At 34.2% G+C, this 20269-nt stretch overlaps 1 protein-coding gene across 9 annotated transcripts in view; it reads right to left on the bottom strand.

Moving 5' to 3' along the window:
- The window catches only part of LOC108065094 (43 kDa receptor-associated protein of the synapse), a 53533-nt gene that overhangs the window by 8518 nt on the left and 24746 nt on the right, over positions 1-20269 (bottom strand). For 2 of the 9 annotated variants that reach the window (XM_070218098.1, XM_070218104.1), the window contains exons 2-6: positions 3474-3547; positions 3056-3138; positions 675-844; positions 497-615; positions 85-150 (exon numbers count right to left, since the gene is read on the bottom strand). In XM_070218098.1, the coding sequence (XP_070074199.1) occupies positions 85-150; positions 497-615; positions 675-844; positions 3056-3138; positions 3474-3547 (512 nt within the window). Of the gene's footprint in view, positions 1-84; positions 151-241; positions 261-496; positions 616-674; positions 845-2692; positions 2843-3055; positions 3139-3473; positions 3548-4061; positions 4230-14437; positions 14602-20269 lie in introns of those variants that run through there. The other 7 variants (XM_070218101.1, XM_070218100.1, XM_044395356.2 and 4 more) reach the window with 6 other exon arrangements.

The following is a 20269-nucleotide window of genomic DNA, read 5'->3' as shown; positions in this document are numbered from 1 at the left end:
TCTCTCCGAAAAGTCATATTTCTGTTTTAGATGGGCATATGTAAGTAGATTGGATATATCGGTGAAGGCCTTATGTAAACTCACCCAAGCTGCTGATGACCAAATTCTATAGCTTCACGAAATTTTCCCCAGTCCATGTGGGCCTGGTACCTGTGAATTGAAAGTAAAAACAAATCGATGTTTAGATACAAAAACAAGAGAAAACGCAATGGTGGAGTGGGTGTCTTGTCTGTCAAATTACCGTTACTCAGCTAAAGGAGTCTTAAAAATATGGATTTATGCAAGCAGTAAAACGACTGCCCGAACTCTGGTCATCTAGCAGATATTTAATGATTTGCTTATAAATTTTTAATATATTGTTCGCAAATTATTTAGCACCCCGATAGGCATAAAAAAATTCAGATTTCAAGTCACATTTGATTGGTTAGAGTCACACTAATGACATTCGCAATTGCACGGCTACATTTTTTAGGGATCTCCGAACGCTCATACATACAAGTATCCCAGTAGCTGGAAGCAGTCCTCTGGTTGGCAGGTTCCTTTTAGTGCACTACGCCATGTGCGTACTGCCTCTGTTTGGTTGTTTTGCTCATATAGACGTCGTCCACGCTCGATCTGGAGTAGAACATGGATTAAATCATCAATATTTACTTCCCTACTTCTAACAGCCTTACCTTTCTTTTAGCTATGTACTGCTTGAGACTTTGTTGGCAGGACAAAAAGCAACTGATCACCGAACCTGATCGCAATACCCCCTGGCCAGCCCAGAGGGAACGGGATCCTACATCAGGACTGGACCCATATCCCGCCAGTCGGGAAAAACTCTCATCTAATTGACACAAATCTGCAACATATTTATCAATTGTAGAAGTATCGACAATATTAAAATTGTTAAAAGGCGTGCCAACACCAAACAAAGAAACAATACTACTAATAAAGAAGGAGACATTTCAGACTCTATTAAGATAAGGGTACATAGAATTCGTAGAAAATATGTAATAAGTAGAGGAAGGTCAGGTCTAAGTTAGCAGTTAATCGCTAAAATAAATAAATGAAATAAAAGCGATTTCGACCAGGGCGTTAGAGAGGTTGTCACTTGGCAACTTGTTCTGCGGAGGAACCTCTACACACATGTAATTGGTTTTTTTTGATCTTTGAATAGTAACACTACAATTAAAGTCGTAAGTTAAAAAAATGAATTAAAAACAAGAAAGAAAGTTGACTTCGGCCAGCCGAAGTTTATATACCCTTGCAGGTATACCTACTTAAAATGTTGTTTTTACATTCTCAAAAATCAAGACGCCTACTTTCTACAAAGTTACAATAGTTTTTCTATTATTTTTTTGATTATTCCTATGGGAGCCATAAGATATAGTGGTCCGATCCGAACATATGTACTACCTGCAATAGAATGAAGACTTTTGGGAAAGTTTCATCGCGATAGCTTTAAAACTGAGGGACTAGTTCGCATAGAAACGGACAGACTGACAGACGGACATGGCTAGATAGACTCGGCTATTGGTGCTGATCAAGAATATACAGGGGTGGTCAAAAGTATTTTCACAAATGTAAATGTTAACTGTACTTATATTTTGAACTAATAATATAAACTTTTGGCACCTATAGAAAGAGCACTTCAATTCCGTTTAAATGACACAAAAATGTTCTTAACCCATTAAGACCCCTTTGAAAAGTGAGCAAATTTTGCGAAAGTCAAATTTTCGACTTTTTTCCTGGGGCTTAAAACAAAAATGTTTTGATGCAAAGTTGTTCCCCAATCAAAATTAATAAGACCTGCAAAAAAAATGTTTCAAAATATTTTTCCTTGTATTTTTTATGATTTTTTGAATGGAGACCTCTCAGTAAAATTTTGTATGAAAAGGAAGAAATGGCGGCAAAAATAGCTATTTTCAAAAAAGTTGAAAATTTTATTTTCAAAAAAAATTGTCTAATTTGCTCACTTTTCAAAGGGTGCTTAATGGGTTAAGAAAATTTTTGTGTCATTTAAACGGAATTGAAGTGCTCTTTCCATAGGTGCCAAAATGTTTATATTATAAGTTCAAAATATGAGTACAGTTAACATTCAAATTTGAGAAAATACTTTTGACTAGGGTTGTATATACTTTATGTGGTCGGAGACGTCTCCTTCACTGCGTTGCAAAAATCTGACCGAAATTATAATACCCTCTCCAAGGGTATAACAAGAAAGAAAGTTAACTTCGGCAAGCCGAAGTTTATATGTATACCCTTGCAGGTTTTCCTACATAGAATGTTGTTTTTACAATGCCAAAAATCAAAACGCCTACTTTCTACAATGTTTTTATACCCGTTACTCGTAGAGTAAAAGTATATATATTCTTCATCAGGGTCACTAGCCGAGTCGATATAGCCATATCCGTCTGTCTGTTCGTATGAGCGCTGAGATCTCGGAAACTACAAAAGCTAGAAGGTTGAGATTTTCCACACATATTCTTGGGCTTCCTACGGAGCGCAAGTTTATTTTAACGCACACAATCGCTCACTAACGATTTTAAAATGTCTCTGGCGCCCACACCTTTAAAGATTTCCGAGAAGTATAAATGAAATTTTGTGGTATTCGGACAGACGGACAGACCAGCCAATCTTAATGATATGTACCTCTTTCATTATTTTTTAAATGGTTAAAAAATATGTGGTTTGGAGATTTTTATACCATTTGAAAGGACTTGAAAATCATTTTGTTGATCCACTAAAATTGCCATAGAACAATGATAAAAGCGAATGGGACGATATTAACAGCGGAAGTTGTTATATTTATAGCACAAAGGTCGGTGAAAACAGAAACTTAAAATATCTAACGGGAAAGGAGATATAGAGAAATATGACGGGTTGATCATGGTGTGCTAAACTCGTGTTTACTTTAAAGGGTTGAAAACGTCTCCTTCACTAAGATGCAAACTTCTGGCTAAATTCATAATATCCTCCGCAAGGTATAACAAAGGTAAAATCTTGTAGCTCTATGATACAAGCGTGATTATTTTTTACACAGGCAAGTGAATATAATTAATCTTCAAACCGTTTGAATTTTCCAATAGGTAACGCGAGCCATCAGGTGATGTAAGTAAGTGTGTTGCAGACAGATTCTGGCTAGGTGGGATGCTAAAAGTAAAAAGAAATGTATGCAAATATGTAGATACATACATATATGTAAGTTAGGGCGGGTCGATTTGTATGGCGCCGAAAAAGTGATGAATCGTATAGGGAGAACGTAATCTTTAAAGGATTCTAAGCCATATTGGCGAACATACTTATGGTCTAAAATGACGTTTGACCCCCAAAACGCGAATAAAAAATACAGCTTCTTTGAGGAAAATATCATATGTTTGCCAATATGACTTAGAATCCTTTAAAGATTGCGTTCCCCCAATACGATTTTTGGGATCCCAAATCGACCCACCCTAATGTAAGTATATAAAGTTAATATATTTAAATACCTAAGCAGATCCTTAGAATCAATGCTCTCCCATGACATGACAAGCTTCTTTATTCTTAATCTATTGGGATCACACTGAAAATGAGAAAACACAAAATTATTTTTTTTATACAAAAAAAAATTTGTAGTAAAACAAATATATGTAAAGTATTTAGGGCCGGTTTCTCGAGTGCCGGCTAACATTTCTCGAACAGATAAAGTCCCTGCTAAGGCATTTTTGCTTTCTCGAGCATAAATGTGAGAGCTAACTTTGACAGGGACTCGGAGTCCCTGTTAAGCGTTTTCGACTCGATAGAATGACAGCTGATTTCCCAAAGCCAACTATGAAGAAGAAACGAAATCACAGCTGACTTTGCTTTGAATTATACCCAAACAGCTGATGAAATAATCGAAGCATGCCATTTTTTGCGCTTCACTGCACAATTCTGTGCATTAACAGCACTCTGTAATTGTTTCTCGTTCAGATAAATTAAAGCAGTCGAGAAAGCGGATTTGCTCTTACGAACAGTTTATCTGGTATTTAAGTTTTTCGAACAGATAGCTATCAGGGACTTTGACAGGGACTCGAGAAACCGGCCCTAACTCATACATTTTTTATGTAAGGCCTGTGAACTGGAGCTATAAATCGGTATAGCTAATTTAATCTAAATCAATATTGGTCTTGATTAAAAAAACGGTCAGTAGCAAATTCCACCCAGAACGGATTGACCTAAAAATCTAGAAAAATCACAGTAATTACTAAAATAATTAGGAGCCGCGTAAGGGGTACTTTGTAGAACAAAAAACGACCCCAAAGTGCCCCAAAATTCGATTTGTTTTTTTTTTAATTCTTTCTTTTGCCATTTCTCTGTTATAAATGTTGTAAAAATGGTTTAAAAATGTGATGTTCATAATCTTATGGCATACCCGCAAATAACTGCATTTAAATTTCTTGGAGATTCAGCATCCTTAACCAAGTCGCCAATATTTTCAAATTTGGCTAAACTGATGTGACGTCACGCGTCCCCATATGTTTGTATGTATGTTCTGCTGGCGCATGTATGTATGTACATATGTATGTCCTGCTGTCGCAATTTAAGTGTGACCGCGCAAGGGGAATATGAAAATACCACAGCCGAAAAAAATCGATTATATCGCAAATTATTTCTTTTGCGCCTTTTTTTTAAGTAGACGTTAAATTTTAAAATATCGGTAGACCTTACAGAAATTAAGCTGAATTTTACAGTCGAAATTTTCCTTAAAATTGCTTCTGTTTTTTAAAATGCAAAAGCCCGATCAGCAAACTATTTATTAGTTTTCAAATGTTGAGTTATCGACAAACTTTGGATTTGTAAAAAACAAAATCAAACAATGATTTGCTCTGCTATGTACACACACACGCACAAAATAAATATATCCAAAAAATGCGTATTTTACACACACAGCCATTAGATACATATATGCGTGTGTACGTTTGTGTGTGTGCATTGCAGCTGACTAACCCAGCGGGAATGTGAGAAGTTGGTTTTTGTGTTCTTGAAATCCTGTTCCTTTTTGCAGGCGGCGGTGTAGGGATAGATAATTTCTGAGCGTTAAATGAGGGTGGGTTTCTGAGTAGCATCAATATCAGGCCATTTATGCGCTGTGTGATTTCTGTGGCACTACGATTATAATATTTTTTAACAAAAAAAATCACCAACTTATAATATTAAAAAATCCTATGATTTACACCAAAACCAAAAGACTTGTTCTCACATTTAGTTTTAATTTTTAGTAATTTTAAAAGTCGTAGAAAAAATATTAATAATTGTTAATCAAAAAAATTAAACTATATAACATTATTATCATAATGTCTATAATGATAATATTAATTTATTTTACTCAACATTTTTCAAATAATAATAAGGATGAATGTGGGATTCAACCAAATTATAGAGAAAAGCCACGGTAAGACGATTAAAATAATTGATCACATTTATCAAGGAATTACATTAAATTACAAAGAAAACTATTGTTGTTTTTTACATTTTTAAACATTTTCTGTGAAATAAAATAATTTGTTCGTCAGATCGTGGCCTAAGCCATTTTTAAGTGTTGTTAAAATATAAAAATTCGTTTTGGTGGTATTGATAACACGAAAAATGCCTAATATACCTATAATATACGTAACCTTTAATGATTACGGTCCCTGAAAAGTATTGTTTAAATATTTATTCGGCGCCAAAGTGTGACCCAACTTTACAACGAAATTTACCCCACATTTATCTGCATTTTGTATGGTATTATCAAGAATATAATGCAGGGTCACATCATTTTTAAATTTGTTGGAAAAAGTGAAAAAAAAAAAGTGAAAATAGTTAATTTTAATCTAAAAAACAATAAAAAGGTGCGTGATAAAATGAATTTTGTCTTTTTATAACCTTTATTTCAGCGTTACAAAGGTTAGTATCACAGATATTTTCGCCATTAATAAATATACGCCTCCGGATGCTATCTTCAACACAAATTCTGCATTTCAGTGACACTTGAAATGTTTTTAATCTTTACCAGTGGTAAATGGTGTGAGGTGTTCATTAAATGGTTGTATAAATAGTACTTCAGTACTAACTTAGTTGTTTAACTTAATCAAAATATTACATTTATTTCAGCCAGGCCGACTGAGACTTCTTGGGACCAGAAGTGTTGCGCCTGCGTTTGTCATATTTTATTTTTTCTTCTCATAGTTTTTGGTATAGATACCCGACATAAAACAACTGAACAGAGGGTAAATGATCGGCCATGGCAAACCAGGCATAATTTCTAGAGAGATCCTTTAATTTTGTGCGAAGACCTAATAATGGTAATTACTCTTATTATTATTCCTGGTCTTACATTCATATCTAAATTATGTTTGATATTTTCAGAAGACAGACAAGAAATGGATATCTAAGTACTGCATTCGGCCAAGCAAAACCCGGGAATGCTTCATTAAAAATTTGTAGTTCCAATGCTTCGATAATAAATACACAAACAAATATTACAAAAAAACATGATTTTTAGTGTGGAAAATCAGATACTGCAAAGCAGTGCAAAACCAAAACTGCGAGGGTCTGGAAAAACCAAAACTGGGAGGGTGTAGAAAAACAGATATTGCAAGTGGAGGAAAACCATAACTGGGTACGTGTGGAAAATCTATAATGCGGGAAGTCGAAAAACCAGTGGATTTTGTCCTGCATTCTTCTGCCAGAGATCCAGATAGAAACCTCATTTCCCCCTTACTTTTTGAGTCACCCCCGTGTATTTTGAAACCAGAGATGGAAGAAATGTAAGGGGTGAATGAGGTTTAGTCCCTTCCGCTTCTATAGAAAAACCTCTTGAAAATATGTTATTTTCCAGAGGAATTTTCCCGGTGGGAAGGAATTGAGATTCGCTCAAATTCAAATTCAAGATAATACTTATATCCTTTTGCTAAATGAATATTTCATTTACATTTCCACAACATACTTACATAAGACATTTTGTAACCGATTTTTGTGAACTAAAATTCAAATCGCATTGATAATATTAAAAGAACATTAAATATTCAAACCAATTGATTCTCTTGCTCTTTATTACACGTCCCTCATATTGTTTAAACAAATGTTCAAATGTTTAAACAATTTGGTTCACGGCTTCAAGGTGAAAAATTAATGTGAAAATAAAAATACCTTAACAAAATATCAATGGTAAAATGCAGTAATTTGGAATTGCCTTTCTTGATGTCTTTTCTTAAATTAGTCAAATACATAAAGCAAAACATTGCTCCGCATATTTGTTTCCCTTATAATCGACTCGAGACGGACTATTAAACCTTTCACGAGTTTTCACACAGCTCAATGACGGGTTCAACTCAGTTTGCGACCAATTTAATAATAAGAAATTATTATTAACTGAGTCGCCTAAACGGAAAAAAGCCAGCTCAGGGGCGGTTAATAAGACCGTGAAACATAACAAAACATTGAACTCGGTAGCTGCAGCAGTTCCGGTCGGTACAGGGGTAAGCGAGCCACCTGTGCCTATGGTAACAGCCAGTTCCGGAGGTGACCCTGTTTCTGGATGCCAACCTGAGCTACAGAAGTCGGTGCTGACCGTAGGTACAGTAGGAACCGCTTCTGGGTCCCAGCCGAGTGAGGTTCAGACTGCTGCTGGGGGGCGTAAGAAACTTTCAGTTGTTCCACATAGGAAGCAATTGTTTGTTTCTAGATTTACCCCGGATACCAAATCTGAGGATGTTATGGAATTCATACGTGAAAAATTCCCATCCGAGGACATTGAAGTTGAACAATTTCGATTTTCGTACGCCCGTAGGATATCTTCTTTTAAAATATTTGCTCCGCCTGATGTGTTTAATGTACTACTTTCTGAAAGCTTTTGGCTTAATGATGATTTGGTAATAAAAGAATTTGTTCCCAATAAACCGAGAACAAATAACAGGCCTCCCACTGTGCCTAATAATCGGCTTTCCACTGTGCCTAATAATAGGCCTTCCACTGTGCCAAAAAACTAACAGGTTTATTTTTGGCTTATCAAAATGTTAGAGGACTAAATATGAAGCTACCAAAGCTTTATGCTGACTCCTCTGCATTTACTGAAGATATTTTGGCTTTTACGGAGACTTGGCTGAAACCAGAGATATCTGACTCTGAAGTTTTGTCAATGAACTTTAACACCTACAGGACCGATCGCTCCCCGCGTAGGGGGGGTGGTGTTCTGATTGCCGTTACCTCTAGTTTAACATCGGAGAGGCTTAACATTCATATCCCTAACGATATTGAATTTGTTAGTGTCAAAGTTTCCATTCAATCCTTATCTATTTTTGTAACCTGCTCTTATATTCCTCCTGGCTCTGATTTAATAATTTATGAGCACCATCTGTCTGCTATTAAATCTGTTCTATCCTTTCTTTCTAACAGAGACCTTTTGATTGTTTTGGGTGACTTTAATCTCCCAAATATCTCTTGGTCTCTTCCCACTGACTCACTTGTCGCTACTCCTTTATCCGCCCATGATTTTGTGGATGGCCTTTTAGAATTATCGTTACAGCAAGTAAGCTTTATACGAAATTCATTAAATAGACAATTAGATCTAGTCTTTGTTTTAGATCCGCATGAAGTCACTGTAGCTAGAATTGACGCACTTGTTGTACCTGAAGACCAATATCATCCAACTTTGGAATTGACAATTGGCCTCCCCTGTACTGATACCCTTTCTCCTTTAGTTCCTCAAACTAAAAGGAGATGCTTTCGTAAATGTGACTATAATAAACTAAACTACATGATTTCTCAATATAATTGGACTGATTTGTACAATTGCATGGATATTGACAGTGCAATTGAACTTTTCTATAGCGTTTTAAACACTTTCTTTGACGAATGCGTACCTGACAGTCTTCCTCCGAAGCTAAACAGGCCTCCTTGGTTTAACAATGAGCTTCAAAGACTTAAAAATCTTAAATCCAACACTTATAAAAAGTATAAAAAAACGGGAAAGCCATCTGATTTTGCGAAATATGTTGTGGCTCGTTCAGATTTTAATGTTCTCAACAGTCATTGCTATTCCATGTATTTAAATCGATGTAAATTCGAGTTTTCAAATGATCCGAAGCAGTTTTATAACTTCGTTAATGCCAAGCGAAAGTCTTCGGCATTGCCTTCATCGGTACGTTTAAACTCAAAAGAGGCATCGTCGGATTCTGAAATTGCGGATTTATTTGCCGAGTTTTTCCAAACTACTTATAGTTCGGCTGCTTGGTCAAACCCTACCTACCCTAACCACTTAAATAGGGCTAATTGTATTTTTACCCCTGTAATTACCGAAAGTTCTCTTTTAAAGGATTTAGCAACAACAACGCCAACGTATTCTCCCGGTCCTGATGGACTCCCTGGGAGTGTGCTTAAGTTTTGTGCTTCAACCATTTGTAAACCGATTCTTAAACTTTTTCATTTGTCTATTTCATCATCAGTTTTTCCAACTATCTGGAAGGACTCTTTCATTATTCCACTCCACAAAAAGGGTGCGAAGGCGGATGCTCAGAATTATAGAGGCATTTCTAAATTGTCGGCAATTCCTAAAGCATTTGAATGTATTATTACTTCTCATTTGCAGCATTTATGTTCCTCGCTAATATCACCGTGTCAGCATGGTTTTGTTAAGCGAAGATCGACCACCACCAACCTTCTTGAACTATCATCTATTGTAATAAATGGATATAAGAATAACATGCAGACTGACGTTATATATACAGATTTTAGTAAGGCCTTTGACTCTGTTAACCACTCTCTCCTTTTATTCAAATTAGATCAGCTTGGGTTCCCATGTAATCTATTAACTTGGATTTCAAGTTACTTGAATGGTAGGACTCAGAGGGTTATATTTAAGAGCGCTGTTTCTAAAATGATCAACGTGACATCTGGAGTTCCTCAAGGTAGTCATTTAGGCCCTTTGCTGTTTACTTTGTTTATTAACGATCTTCCCTCTATCGTAGCTCATTCTCGTGTACTAATGTACGCTGACGATGTTAAGCTTTGTTTATCATATAAAGATGTAGGATCCGGTTTCAACTTACAGTCAGATATTGATTGTTTTCAGGGATGGTGTGAGTACAACCTTTTAAATCTGAACTGCCTTAAATGCAACGTTATGACTTTTTACAGGGGCACTCCTACGTTTGTTAGTTATTCTCTTCAAAATACACCACTCGACCGTATATATTCAATTAACGATTTAGGTGTTCTTCTCGACCCAAAACTTAAATTTGATTGCCACATAATGGCCACTGTCAATAAAGCTATGAGTGTTTTTGGGTTTATAAAGCGTTGGTCAAAGGAATTTGATGACCCTTATACAACCAGATTATTATTTACCTCCCTTGTCCGTCCTATTTTGGAATATTGTTCTTCAGTTTGGAGCCCACAATATCAAGTGCACATCGACCGTATTGAGTCGGTGCAAAAAAAATTTCTTCTTTTTGCCCTTCGTAGTTTGAACTGGGATCAAAACGTAAGGCTACCTTCCTACCAGAGTAGATTACTATTGCTTAATTTACCTACACTTGAAAACCGTAGAATAATGCTTGGTACTATTTTTATGCAAAATCTTATAAGAGGTGATATTGATTCCGTAGAACTGGTAAACCGTTTAACTTTTAATGTTCCCGTTAGACTAACACGAAATTATTACCCTCTTAATTTGCCTCGATGTACATCAAATTTTACTCTGCATGAGCCTTTTCGTGTTCTATGTAAAAATTATAACAATCTTTATCATTTAATTTGCACTTCAACATCTATCCCCGTATTGAAAACTAAAATTTTATCTCATTTGCTTCAATCTTAGTTGTAGTATTTGTAGTATTTGGTTTCATGTCTTTTCCTCGCGAACTCGCATTTTTGCCCTAATTGATAAAGGGTCCCGCGCGTAACAAGCACGTGCTTGGTATCGTTGGGCCACTTGTTTGTACTGCTCGTAGTGCATCAACGTCCATCATAGATATAATAGTTGTCTACTGTGGATACCTTCCAAAAACCCCCCGGTAGCAAATTCGCCAAGAGTATTTGGTTTGTACTTACCCATGTGCATAAAATTAGCTTTGCTACAATCTTAGCTAACTAATTAATTATCAAGAATTAACATCTTTACAAAGAGTAAACATAACTCGGTTTAAATAGTTTAAAAATTGCATCTTTAAAAAACAAAAATAGAAATAGAAAATGTAGAACGAGGTAGCAAGGCCAATATCAACAGGATTTTTTTTAAGGGACCGATGAAATAAAATTAAGCCTAAAATTATCCTATCTCTGGCATTCATTTTTTTTAAATAAGAATTGGAGACATTAATATTTTTTTAACTGTCGAAGGATATCCCATCACATTTTGAAGCGCTTGTAACATTTCAAGGTGAACTTAAATTAAAAATATTCCCTCAAATTTTTTAAATCTTAATCAAAATTATTATATTGGTTGTTGGAGAGCTATGTAAAACTTTTAGCAATTTTTTTAAGAATACAAGTTTTTTTCCAGAGTTAAACGCTAATCGATTTGGAATTGAATTACAAACTTAACGCGGCGTGATAATCCATATTTTGGCAGTTTTTATACCCGTTACTCGTAGAGTAAAAGGGTATATTAGATTCGTGCAAAAGTATGTAACAGGTAGAAGGAAGCGTTTCCGACCCTATAAACTATATATATTCTTGATCGGGATCACTAGCCGAGTCGATCTAGCCATGTCCGTCTGTCTGTCCGTCTGTCTGTCCGTCTGTCTGTCCGTCTGTCTGTCCGTCTGTCCGTCTGTCTGTCCGTCTGTCTGTCCGTCTGTCTGTCTGTCTGTATGAACGCTGAGATCTCGGAAACTATAAAAGCTAGAAGATTGACATTTTGCATGCAGATTCTAGGAGTTCCTACGCAGCGCAAGTTTGTTTCAAAAGGGTGCCACGCCCCCTCTAATGCCCACAATCGCTTATATACGATTTTAAAAATTTCAATATTTTGGAAAAGTAAAAATGCAGTTTTATTGTGTTTATCAATACCTATCGAAATGTAGAAGAAATTTTTTAAATCGGACCATTCGTTAAAAAGTTACGGCGGATCAAAGTTTTTCTCCATCTCTTTCGCACTCCCTTTAGCTGAGTAACGGGTATCTGATAGTCGGGGCACCCGACTATAGCGTTCTCTCTTGTTTGCTTTGTTTTCGATAAAGTACTGGTTTTAAATTCATATTTTTGCACTCTTAATTCATACAAAAAAATGCATAAATTTATTTGGGTAAGAGCGAGACAGCAATAGTCAAAACTCTCCGAAATTGAAAAAGAGTTTAATATTTTTAACATTTAATCAAATTCGTATCCGATATATTTTTTTCTTAAAGAAATTTTTTTTCAAATAATGTTTCTAGGCTTTAGTGGCAATGGATTGGGAATTTAATTACATGCTCAACGCAGTATGACATTCTATATTTAAATAATATGTTTAGGACAAAATACTAATGTTTTGAATGAAATTAGTGTAAGGATTTGTGTCGAAAAAGGAATCTGTTTGTTTCTGTTTTGTCCATCTGTTAACTTATGCAAACAATCCATAATAATTTTAAAAAGATTAAAAAAAACACATGTTTTTTTAAGTAGTTTTCAAAGGACAAAATATTTTTGTTTTTACGGATATCAAGGGAAAAAGTTCTGATAAAATCTTTTCTCGGTTTATAAAATAAAAATAAAAATTAAATTTTTTAAATTTAAAATAAGTACCATAGATAAAGCAATGCTTAATTTTCAATTTTAATTTCCGCAGGCTAAGCTGCGGGCTTCAGACCCTGCTAGTAATAATATATATTAGACTGGGTCGATCTGTATGGCCTTAAAAAAAAGTGATAAATCGTGGGCGGGAACGCAATCTAAGAAGAATTCTAAGCAATCTTGCAAAAGAAACTATATCTTAAAAACCACGTTTGACCCTTTGCCTTTGCAAAAGAAAAACAAGAAAGGAAGCTACCTTCGGCCAGCCGAAGCTTATATACCCTTGTAGATAAAGTAATACTTCCTCGGTGCAGTTCCAGGAATTCCAATTTTGTTTTTAAGTAGTCAAGAATCAAAACGCCTACTTCCTACAAAGTTACAATGAATTTTCTTATATTTGTTTGAATTTTCCTATAGGAGCCTTAAGATATAGTGGTCCGATCCGGCTCGCTCCGACATATGTACTACCTGCAATAGAAAGAAGACTTTCGGGAAAGTTTCATCGCGATAGCTTTAAAACTGAGAGACTAGTTCGCATAGAAACGGACAGACGGACAGACGGACATGGCTAGATAGACTCGGCTATTGGTGCTGATCAAGAATATATATACTTTATGTGGTCGGAAACGTCTCCTTCACTGCGTTGCAAACATCTGACTGAAATTATAATACCCTCTATCGGAAATATTTCAAAATAGTCATATCCCAGAGTAGAAGGGAATGTAATAAAAACCAACAGAGATATAATTTTTTTCCCATTAATTTCCATTTAATTTTTCGACCGTTCCTATGGCAGCTATATGATATAGTGATCCGATTTAAAAAACAAAAAAACCGAAATTCAGAAATATATAAAAAATAATATTCCCAAAAGTAGAAGGTAATATTTGAGAAAACACCGAAGTTAGAATTTTTTCAACGTTTTTTTTCCGATCCTTTCTATGGGGGCTAAAATGTATAGTTGTCCGATCCGGTCGGTTCCGACATATATACTACCTGCAATAGAAAGAATACTTTTGGGAAACTGAGAGACTATTTTGCGTAGAAACAGACGGACGGACAGACGGACATGGCTAGATCGACTCGTCTAGTGATGCTGATCAAGAATATATATACTTTATGGGGTCGGAAACGTCTCCTTCACTGCGTTGCAAACTTCTGACTGAAATCATATTAATCAAGGGTATACAAACTTCGGCCTGCCGTAATTAACTTCCTTTCTTTTATTTCTCTTACCGACTGATATCCTATAATTAATAGTCAAATCAAAACAAAAAGCAGCTGTTATGAAAATGCGCTTGAAGCGCAAGACGAATAAAAGTACTTCTGATGTACATTTGAACATACAAATACTAGTTTTGTGCCAACGCTTTCGACTTTAGCAGAAAATCTGCGACCAGTCTTTTCACCAATATTATGCAGTATCGTGGGAACATGCATCTTTTCAAAAAAAGATTCTAGCCTATTTTTTCATTTACTCTTCCCGCAAACTACTTGCGTATGTAAGTACTTAGGTCTAAGTAATCCTTTCAAGGACCTTATACATACATACGCATTAATGTCCAGTAAACATACGTTTTGACGTCACTAGTTGTACCTTGAACCAGCTTACAATACTTTTTTAACACAGGAGTTTTATGTGTGACCTTGCAGGAGCGATTGCTTCTACTACCACAGAACTTTTCCTCAACACCTGGATACTCATCTTTATATATTAGCAATAACATGAGTTACATACATTTAGTACGTAGAGTGCTGAAGGATCGTTAATCCATTGAGTCGATATCTCGTTGTTCTTTTTACATTTTCACATCTCTGCAAAATCCATAGGAGCAAGCACTGGATATATATGCTTTTTCTTTGGGCATCCGACAATACACAGTCCAAGTTGGACATTAAAGCATCTTCGTGGTCTGATTGGTGGTGGGTTTTAAGGTATTGAAGGAGGCTGCGCGGTGATGTGTTGCAAAATTGGTTTTTGTAAGTGATTCAGTGGATCCAGTTCCAACTAGTTGCATACTGGCGCCAATGGAACAAAGACCGCGACAAATTAAGTTTTTAGAAAGGAATATAGATTTGGAAAGCCAAATGTAATTCAAATCATATTACGAAATAATAAATTTTTACGGCAGAGAAATAGCAGCAAGCTTTTAATTTGCTGTTGGCAAGGCAAGATATGTATTTCCCCACTACTACTTTTTCATTGGGCGCGTTTAGCAGAACAACAAGATACCTGATCACTGATGGATTTCTTACGATAGTTCTGCTGAACGCACATGATTACTTAATGCTTAATGATGCAAGAATTTTGCAGCAGTGATCAGGTATCAGGTAGCGTAAAAATAGTACGCTACCTTTTCTTGATACATGATACATGGCTTCTGGCATGTACTGATTGTCGAAATATCGAAACTTGTTAACATATTAATTTAAAAAAAACATAATTCGGTTGAATTCTTTATAATTGTTCAGCAATTTTTTATTTTTATGTATCCGCGAAAGCTAAAAAATCATTTTTTTTTTTAAATTGCGCGCGCACTGTTTGATATGTTTTATTATTTTAACGTCATTGAAATGTATCATGAGTGTTCAGCAGAACAAACTTAATCACTGATTACTGATCCATCAGTTATCAGTGATCATGTTGTTCTGCTGAACGAAGACATTGGTGTTTGGGGTTTTCCTTCCATTTAAAATTCGTTATTGGCACAACGCCTCTGCACAAACACAGTCAAAGATCAAATTTTCTATTCTTTGGGCCGCGGTTAAAGGCGTTCATGGGAATTCATCCGCTAAGGGCCGTTTTCTCGTCCGTTTATTAAATTTAAAGTAGGGTTAAAGCCGTGAAATCGTATGGAAAATCATTGTTTTAACCCTACTTTAAATTTAACAAACGAACGAGAAAACGGCCCAAATCTGGTATTTTTTGGTACTTCCCTACCATACCGTACCGTGCCATACCGTCAGAGTACCGCGGTGAAAAAAGCCCCGGCTAAATGCGTTAGCTACCTATTTGCCTCTCGCTTACTTCTATGCTTAGCTAGCAGCTTTCACCGTACTGAGTACAAGGCTTAAGGCCGTTTTCTCGTCCGTTTGTTAGGGAGTTTAGGACTTCCTTTAAATTTAACAGGCGGACGAGAAAACGGCCCTTAAAAGATAAAATAGACTGGACAATCTGACAAACACAAAATGATCAAATAATCCTTTATACACTCAAAAAAAAAAAGAGCCCGAAATCGCCATTAAATCAAGAAATTCGCCATGAATTTCAGTCGATGGCGATTTACCGTATTTTTTAGAAAGGAATTTTCTAAAATTTAGAAAAAAATTTCTGAAAAGCAGAAATACTTTTCTATATCAAGAAAAATTGCCATAAAATTGCGAAAAATTTCCTTAAATCCAGAAAGTACTTTTCTTGAAAATAGATTTTTTTTTCTTAAAATAAGAAAGGACTTTTTTTATTTTCAGAAAATTTTATTTATTTTAATAAAATGTATACATATTTATTTTACTATTTTATTTCCTAAACAAGAATAAAAAAAAAGAAAATAAAAAGGATGAAAAGAAAATTATTAATATTTCCTAAACAAAAAAGGAAAACAAAACAAAAAAGATAAAAATAAGATAATAAATATTTCCTAAAGAAAAAAGAGAAAAGAAAACAAAAAAAGATAAAAATTACATTATAAATATTTCCTAAACAAAAAAGAAAAAAGAAAACAAAACAAAAAAGATAAAAATTATTAATATTAATATTAAGTAGGTATTTAATATATTACCTATTATTAAAATTTACTTACTTACTGCCAAATTATCAACAATACCTGAAATTGAAATTATTCCTGCAATCGAAAATAAAAATTAATATTAGAGAAGGATGGTATTTGCGGCCTGCAATAGTATGCCCTTTGCTTACCATAAATTTTCACACACTTACCAAATTTATATTTAAATTTATTTAAATTGCTTACCTATTAATTGCCTCTTAGAGGGATCGCACTTTAACTTTCTTAAATGGGCTCAACACAAACTTATTACTTTGAATGCTCATCCAAAACTGAGCACAAGAGTTCAAAATGCAGCGCAACGCAAGCAACTCTCTCGCGAGAGACTGCATTTCCAAAACAACAACGCAATAAAAGTTACAGCTACGCACAAGAAAATTCTCGATCATACGCACAAACACACATAAACATATACATACATACGCCAAAAACTGTCGTCGCAACGCGCCGCGGACTAACCCCTTGTCTTCTTCTTTTTCGTTTCGAAGAAAGAGTGAGAAGCATAAAAGAAATACAAAAAGTTTTTCTTAAATCTATGGTGATTTTCTAATTCTACTTTTCTGTTTTCAAGAAAACATTTTTTTTAATTCAGAAAAATTCTTAAAATTTAGAAAAATTTACCGTATTTTTTATGGCGACTTTCTAGATTATAGGAAGGGCTGAAGTACATTTTTTCTTAATTTAATGGCGAAATCGCCATTAATTTAAGAAAATTTTTGGAGAGCAAACTAGAAAAAAACACCATTGATTTAAGAAAAAAAATCATTTTTCCAAATTTTAGAAAGGTTTTTCATAAAATTCTGTTTTTTGGTCTTTTTTCCTAGATTCAAGAAAACAATTTCTAAAATTCAGAAAATTTTATAAAATTAAGAAAAAATTTAATTTTATGGCGATTTTCTAAAATTTAGGAAAAAAAATTTTTTGAGTGTATGCACACAAAAAAAACCTGATAAAATTAACTGTTATAATTGTCAAATTGTCCCCAACCACATAAATTTTTCAATTCTACCACGTAAATAGTTACTCTTACTTAATACGTACACGTAATGTTACTATAAAAAATAGTTACGCCACTGCTAGAAATGGTTGAATGTGCCCAAACCCAAACTATTTTTATAGTTAATATACAATTATATAAAGTTACTAGCAGGGTCTGAAGCCCGCAGCTTCGCCTGCGGAAATTAAAATTGAAAATTAAGCATTGCTTTATCTATGGTACTTATTTTAAATTTAAAAAATTTAATTTTTAATTTTTATTCTATAAACCGAGAAAAGATTTTATCAGAACTTTTTCCCTTGATATCCGTAAAAACAAAAATATTTTGTCCTTTGAAAACTACTTAAAAAAACATGTGTTTTTTTAAATCTTTTTAAAATTAATTTGGATTGTTTGCATAAGTTAACAGATAGACAAAACAGAAACAAACAGATTCCTTTTTCGACACAAATCCTTACACTAATTTCATTCAAAACATTAGTATTTTGTCCTAAACATATTATTTAAATATAGAATGTCATACTGCGTTGAGCATGTAATTAAATTCCCAATCCATTGCCATTAAAGCCTAGAAACATTATTTGAAAAAAAATTTCTTTAAGAAAAAAATATATCGGATACGAATTTGATTAAATGTTAAAAATATTAAACTCTTTTTCAATTTCGGAGAGTTTTGACTATTGCTGTCTCGCTCTTACCCAAATAAATTTATGCATTTTTTTGTATGAATTAAGAGTGCAAAAATCAAACCAGTACTTTATCGAAAACAAAGCAAAAAACTGCCAAAATATGGATTATCACGCCGCGTTAAGTTTGTAATTCAATTCCAAATCGATTAGCGTTTAACTCTGGAAAAAAACTTGTATTCTTAAAAAAATTGCTAAAAGTTTTACATAGCTCTCCAACAACCAATATAATAATTTTGATTAAGATTTAAAAAATTTGAGGGAATATTTTTAATTTAAGTTCGCCTTGAAATGTTACAAGCGCTTCAAAATGTGATGGGATATCCTTCGACAGTTAAAAAAATATTAATGTCTCCAATTCTTATTTAAAAAAAATGAATGCCAGAGATAGGATAATTTTAGGCTTAATTTTATTTCATCGGTCCTTTAAAACAAATCCTGTTGATATTGGCCTTGCTACCTCGTTCTACATTTTCTATTTCTATTTTTTGCTTTTTAAAGATGCAATTTTTAAACTATTTAAACCGAGTTATGTTTACTCTTTGTAAAGATGTTAATTCTTGATAATTAATTATTTACCTAAGAATGTAGCAAAGCTAATTTTATGCACATGGGTAAGTACAAACCAAATACTCTTGGCGAATTTGCTACCGGGGGGTTTTTGGAAGGTATCCACAGTAGACAACTATTATAAGGGAAACAAATATGCGGAGCAATGTTTTGCTTTATGTATTTGACTAATTTAAGAAAAGACATCAAGAAAGGCAATTCCAAATTACTGCATTTTACCATTGATATTTTGTTAAGGTATTTTTATTTTCACATTAATTTTTCACCTTGAAGCCGTGAACCAAATTGTTTAAACATTTGAACATTTGTTTAAACAATATGAGGGACGTGTAATAAAGAGCAAGAGAATCAATTGGTTTGAATATTTAATGTTCTTTTAATATTATCAATGCGATTTGAATTTTAGTTCACAAAAATCGGTTACAAAATGTCTTATGTAAGTATGTTGTGGAAATGTAAATGAAATATTCATTTAGCAAAAGGATATAAGTATTATCTTGAATTTGAATTTGAGCGAATCTCAATTCCTTAGTCAGCTGCAATGCACACACACAAACGTACACACGCATATATGTATCTAATGGCTGTGTGTGTAAAATACGCATTTTTTGGATATATTTATTTTGTGCGTGTGTGTGTACATAGCAGAGCAAATCATTGTTTGATTTTGTTTTTTACAAATCCAAAGTTTGTCGATAACTCAACATTTGAAAACTAATAAATAGTTTGCTGATCGGGCTTTTGCATTTTAAAAAACAGAAGCAATTTTAAGGAAAATTTCGACTGTAAAATTCAGCTTAATTTCTGTAAGGTCTACCGATATTTTAAAATTTAACGTCTACTTAAAAAAAAGGCGCAAAAGAAATAATTTGCGATATAATCGATTTTTTTCGGCTGTGGTATTTTCATATTCCCCTTGCGCGGTCACACTTAAATTGCGACAGCAGGACATACATATGTACATACATACATGCGCCAGCAGAACATACATACAAACATATGGGGACGCGTGACGTCACATCAGTTTAGCCAAATTTGAAAATATTGGCGACTTGGTTAAGGATGCTGAATCTCCAAGAAATTTAAATGCAGTTATTTGCGGGTATGCCATAAGATTATGAACATCACATTTTTAAACCATTTTTACAACATTTATAACAGAGAAATGGCAAAAGAAAGAATTAAAAAAAAAACAAATCGAATTTTGGGGCACTTTGGGGTCGTTTTTTGTTCTACAAAGTACCCCTTACGCGGCTCCTAATTATTTTAGTAATTACTGTGATTTTTCTAGATTTTTAGGTCAATCCGTTCTGGGTGGAATTTGCTACTGACCGTTTTTTTAATCAAGACAAATATTGATTTTGATTTCACTGCAGCAAATTAATTTCGAGTCGATCTAGCTATGTCCGTCTGTCCGTCTGCCTGTCTGTCTGTCCGTCCGTATGAACGCTGAGATCTCGGAAACTACAAAAGCTAGAAGGTTGAGATTTCCCACACATGTTCTTGGCCTTCCTACGCATCGCAAGTTTATT

Source organism: Drosophila takahashii, chromosome 4 (assembly GCF_030179915.1).
Source record: "Drosophila takahashii strain IR98-3 E-12201 chromosome 4, DtakHiC1v2, whole genome shotgun sequence".
Lineage (NCBI taxonomy): Eukaryota > Metazoa > Arthropoda > Insecta > Diptera > Drosophilidae > Drosophila > Drosophila takahashii.
The sequence above is the reverse complement of the archived record's forward strand: the minus strand, read 5'-3'. Positions and strand labels throughout refer to the sequence as shown.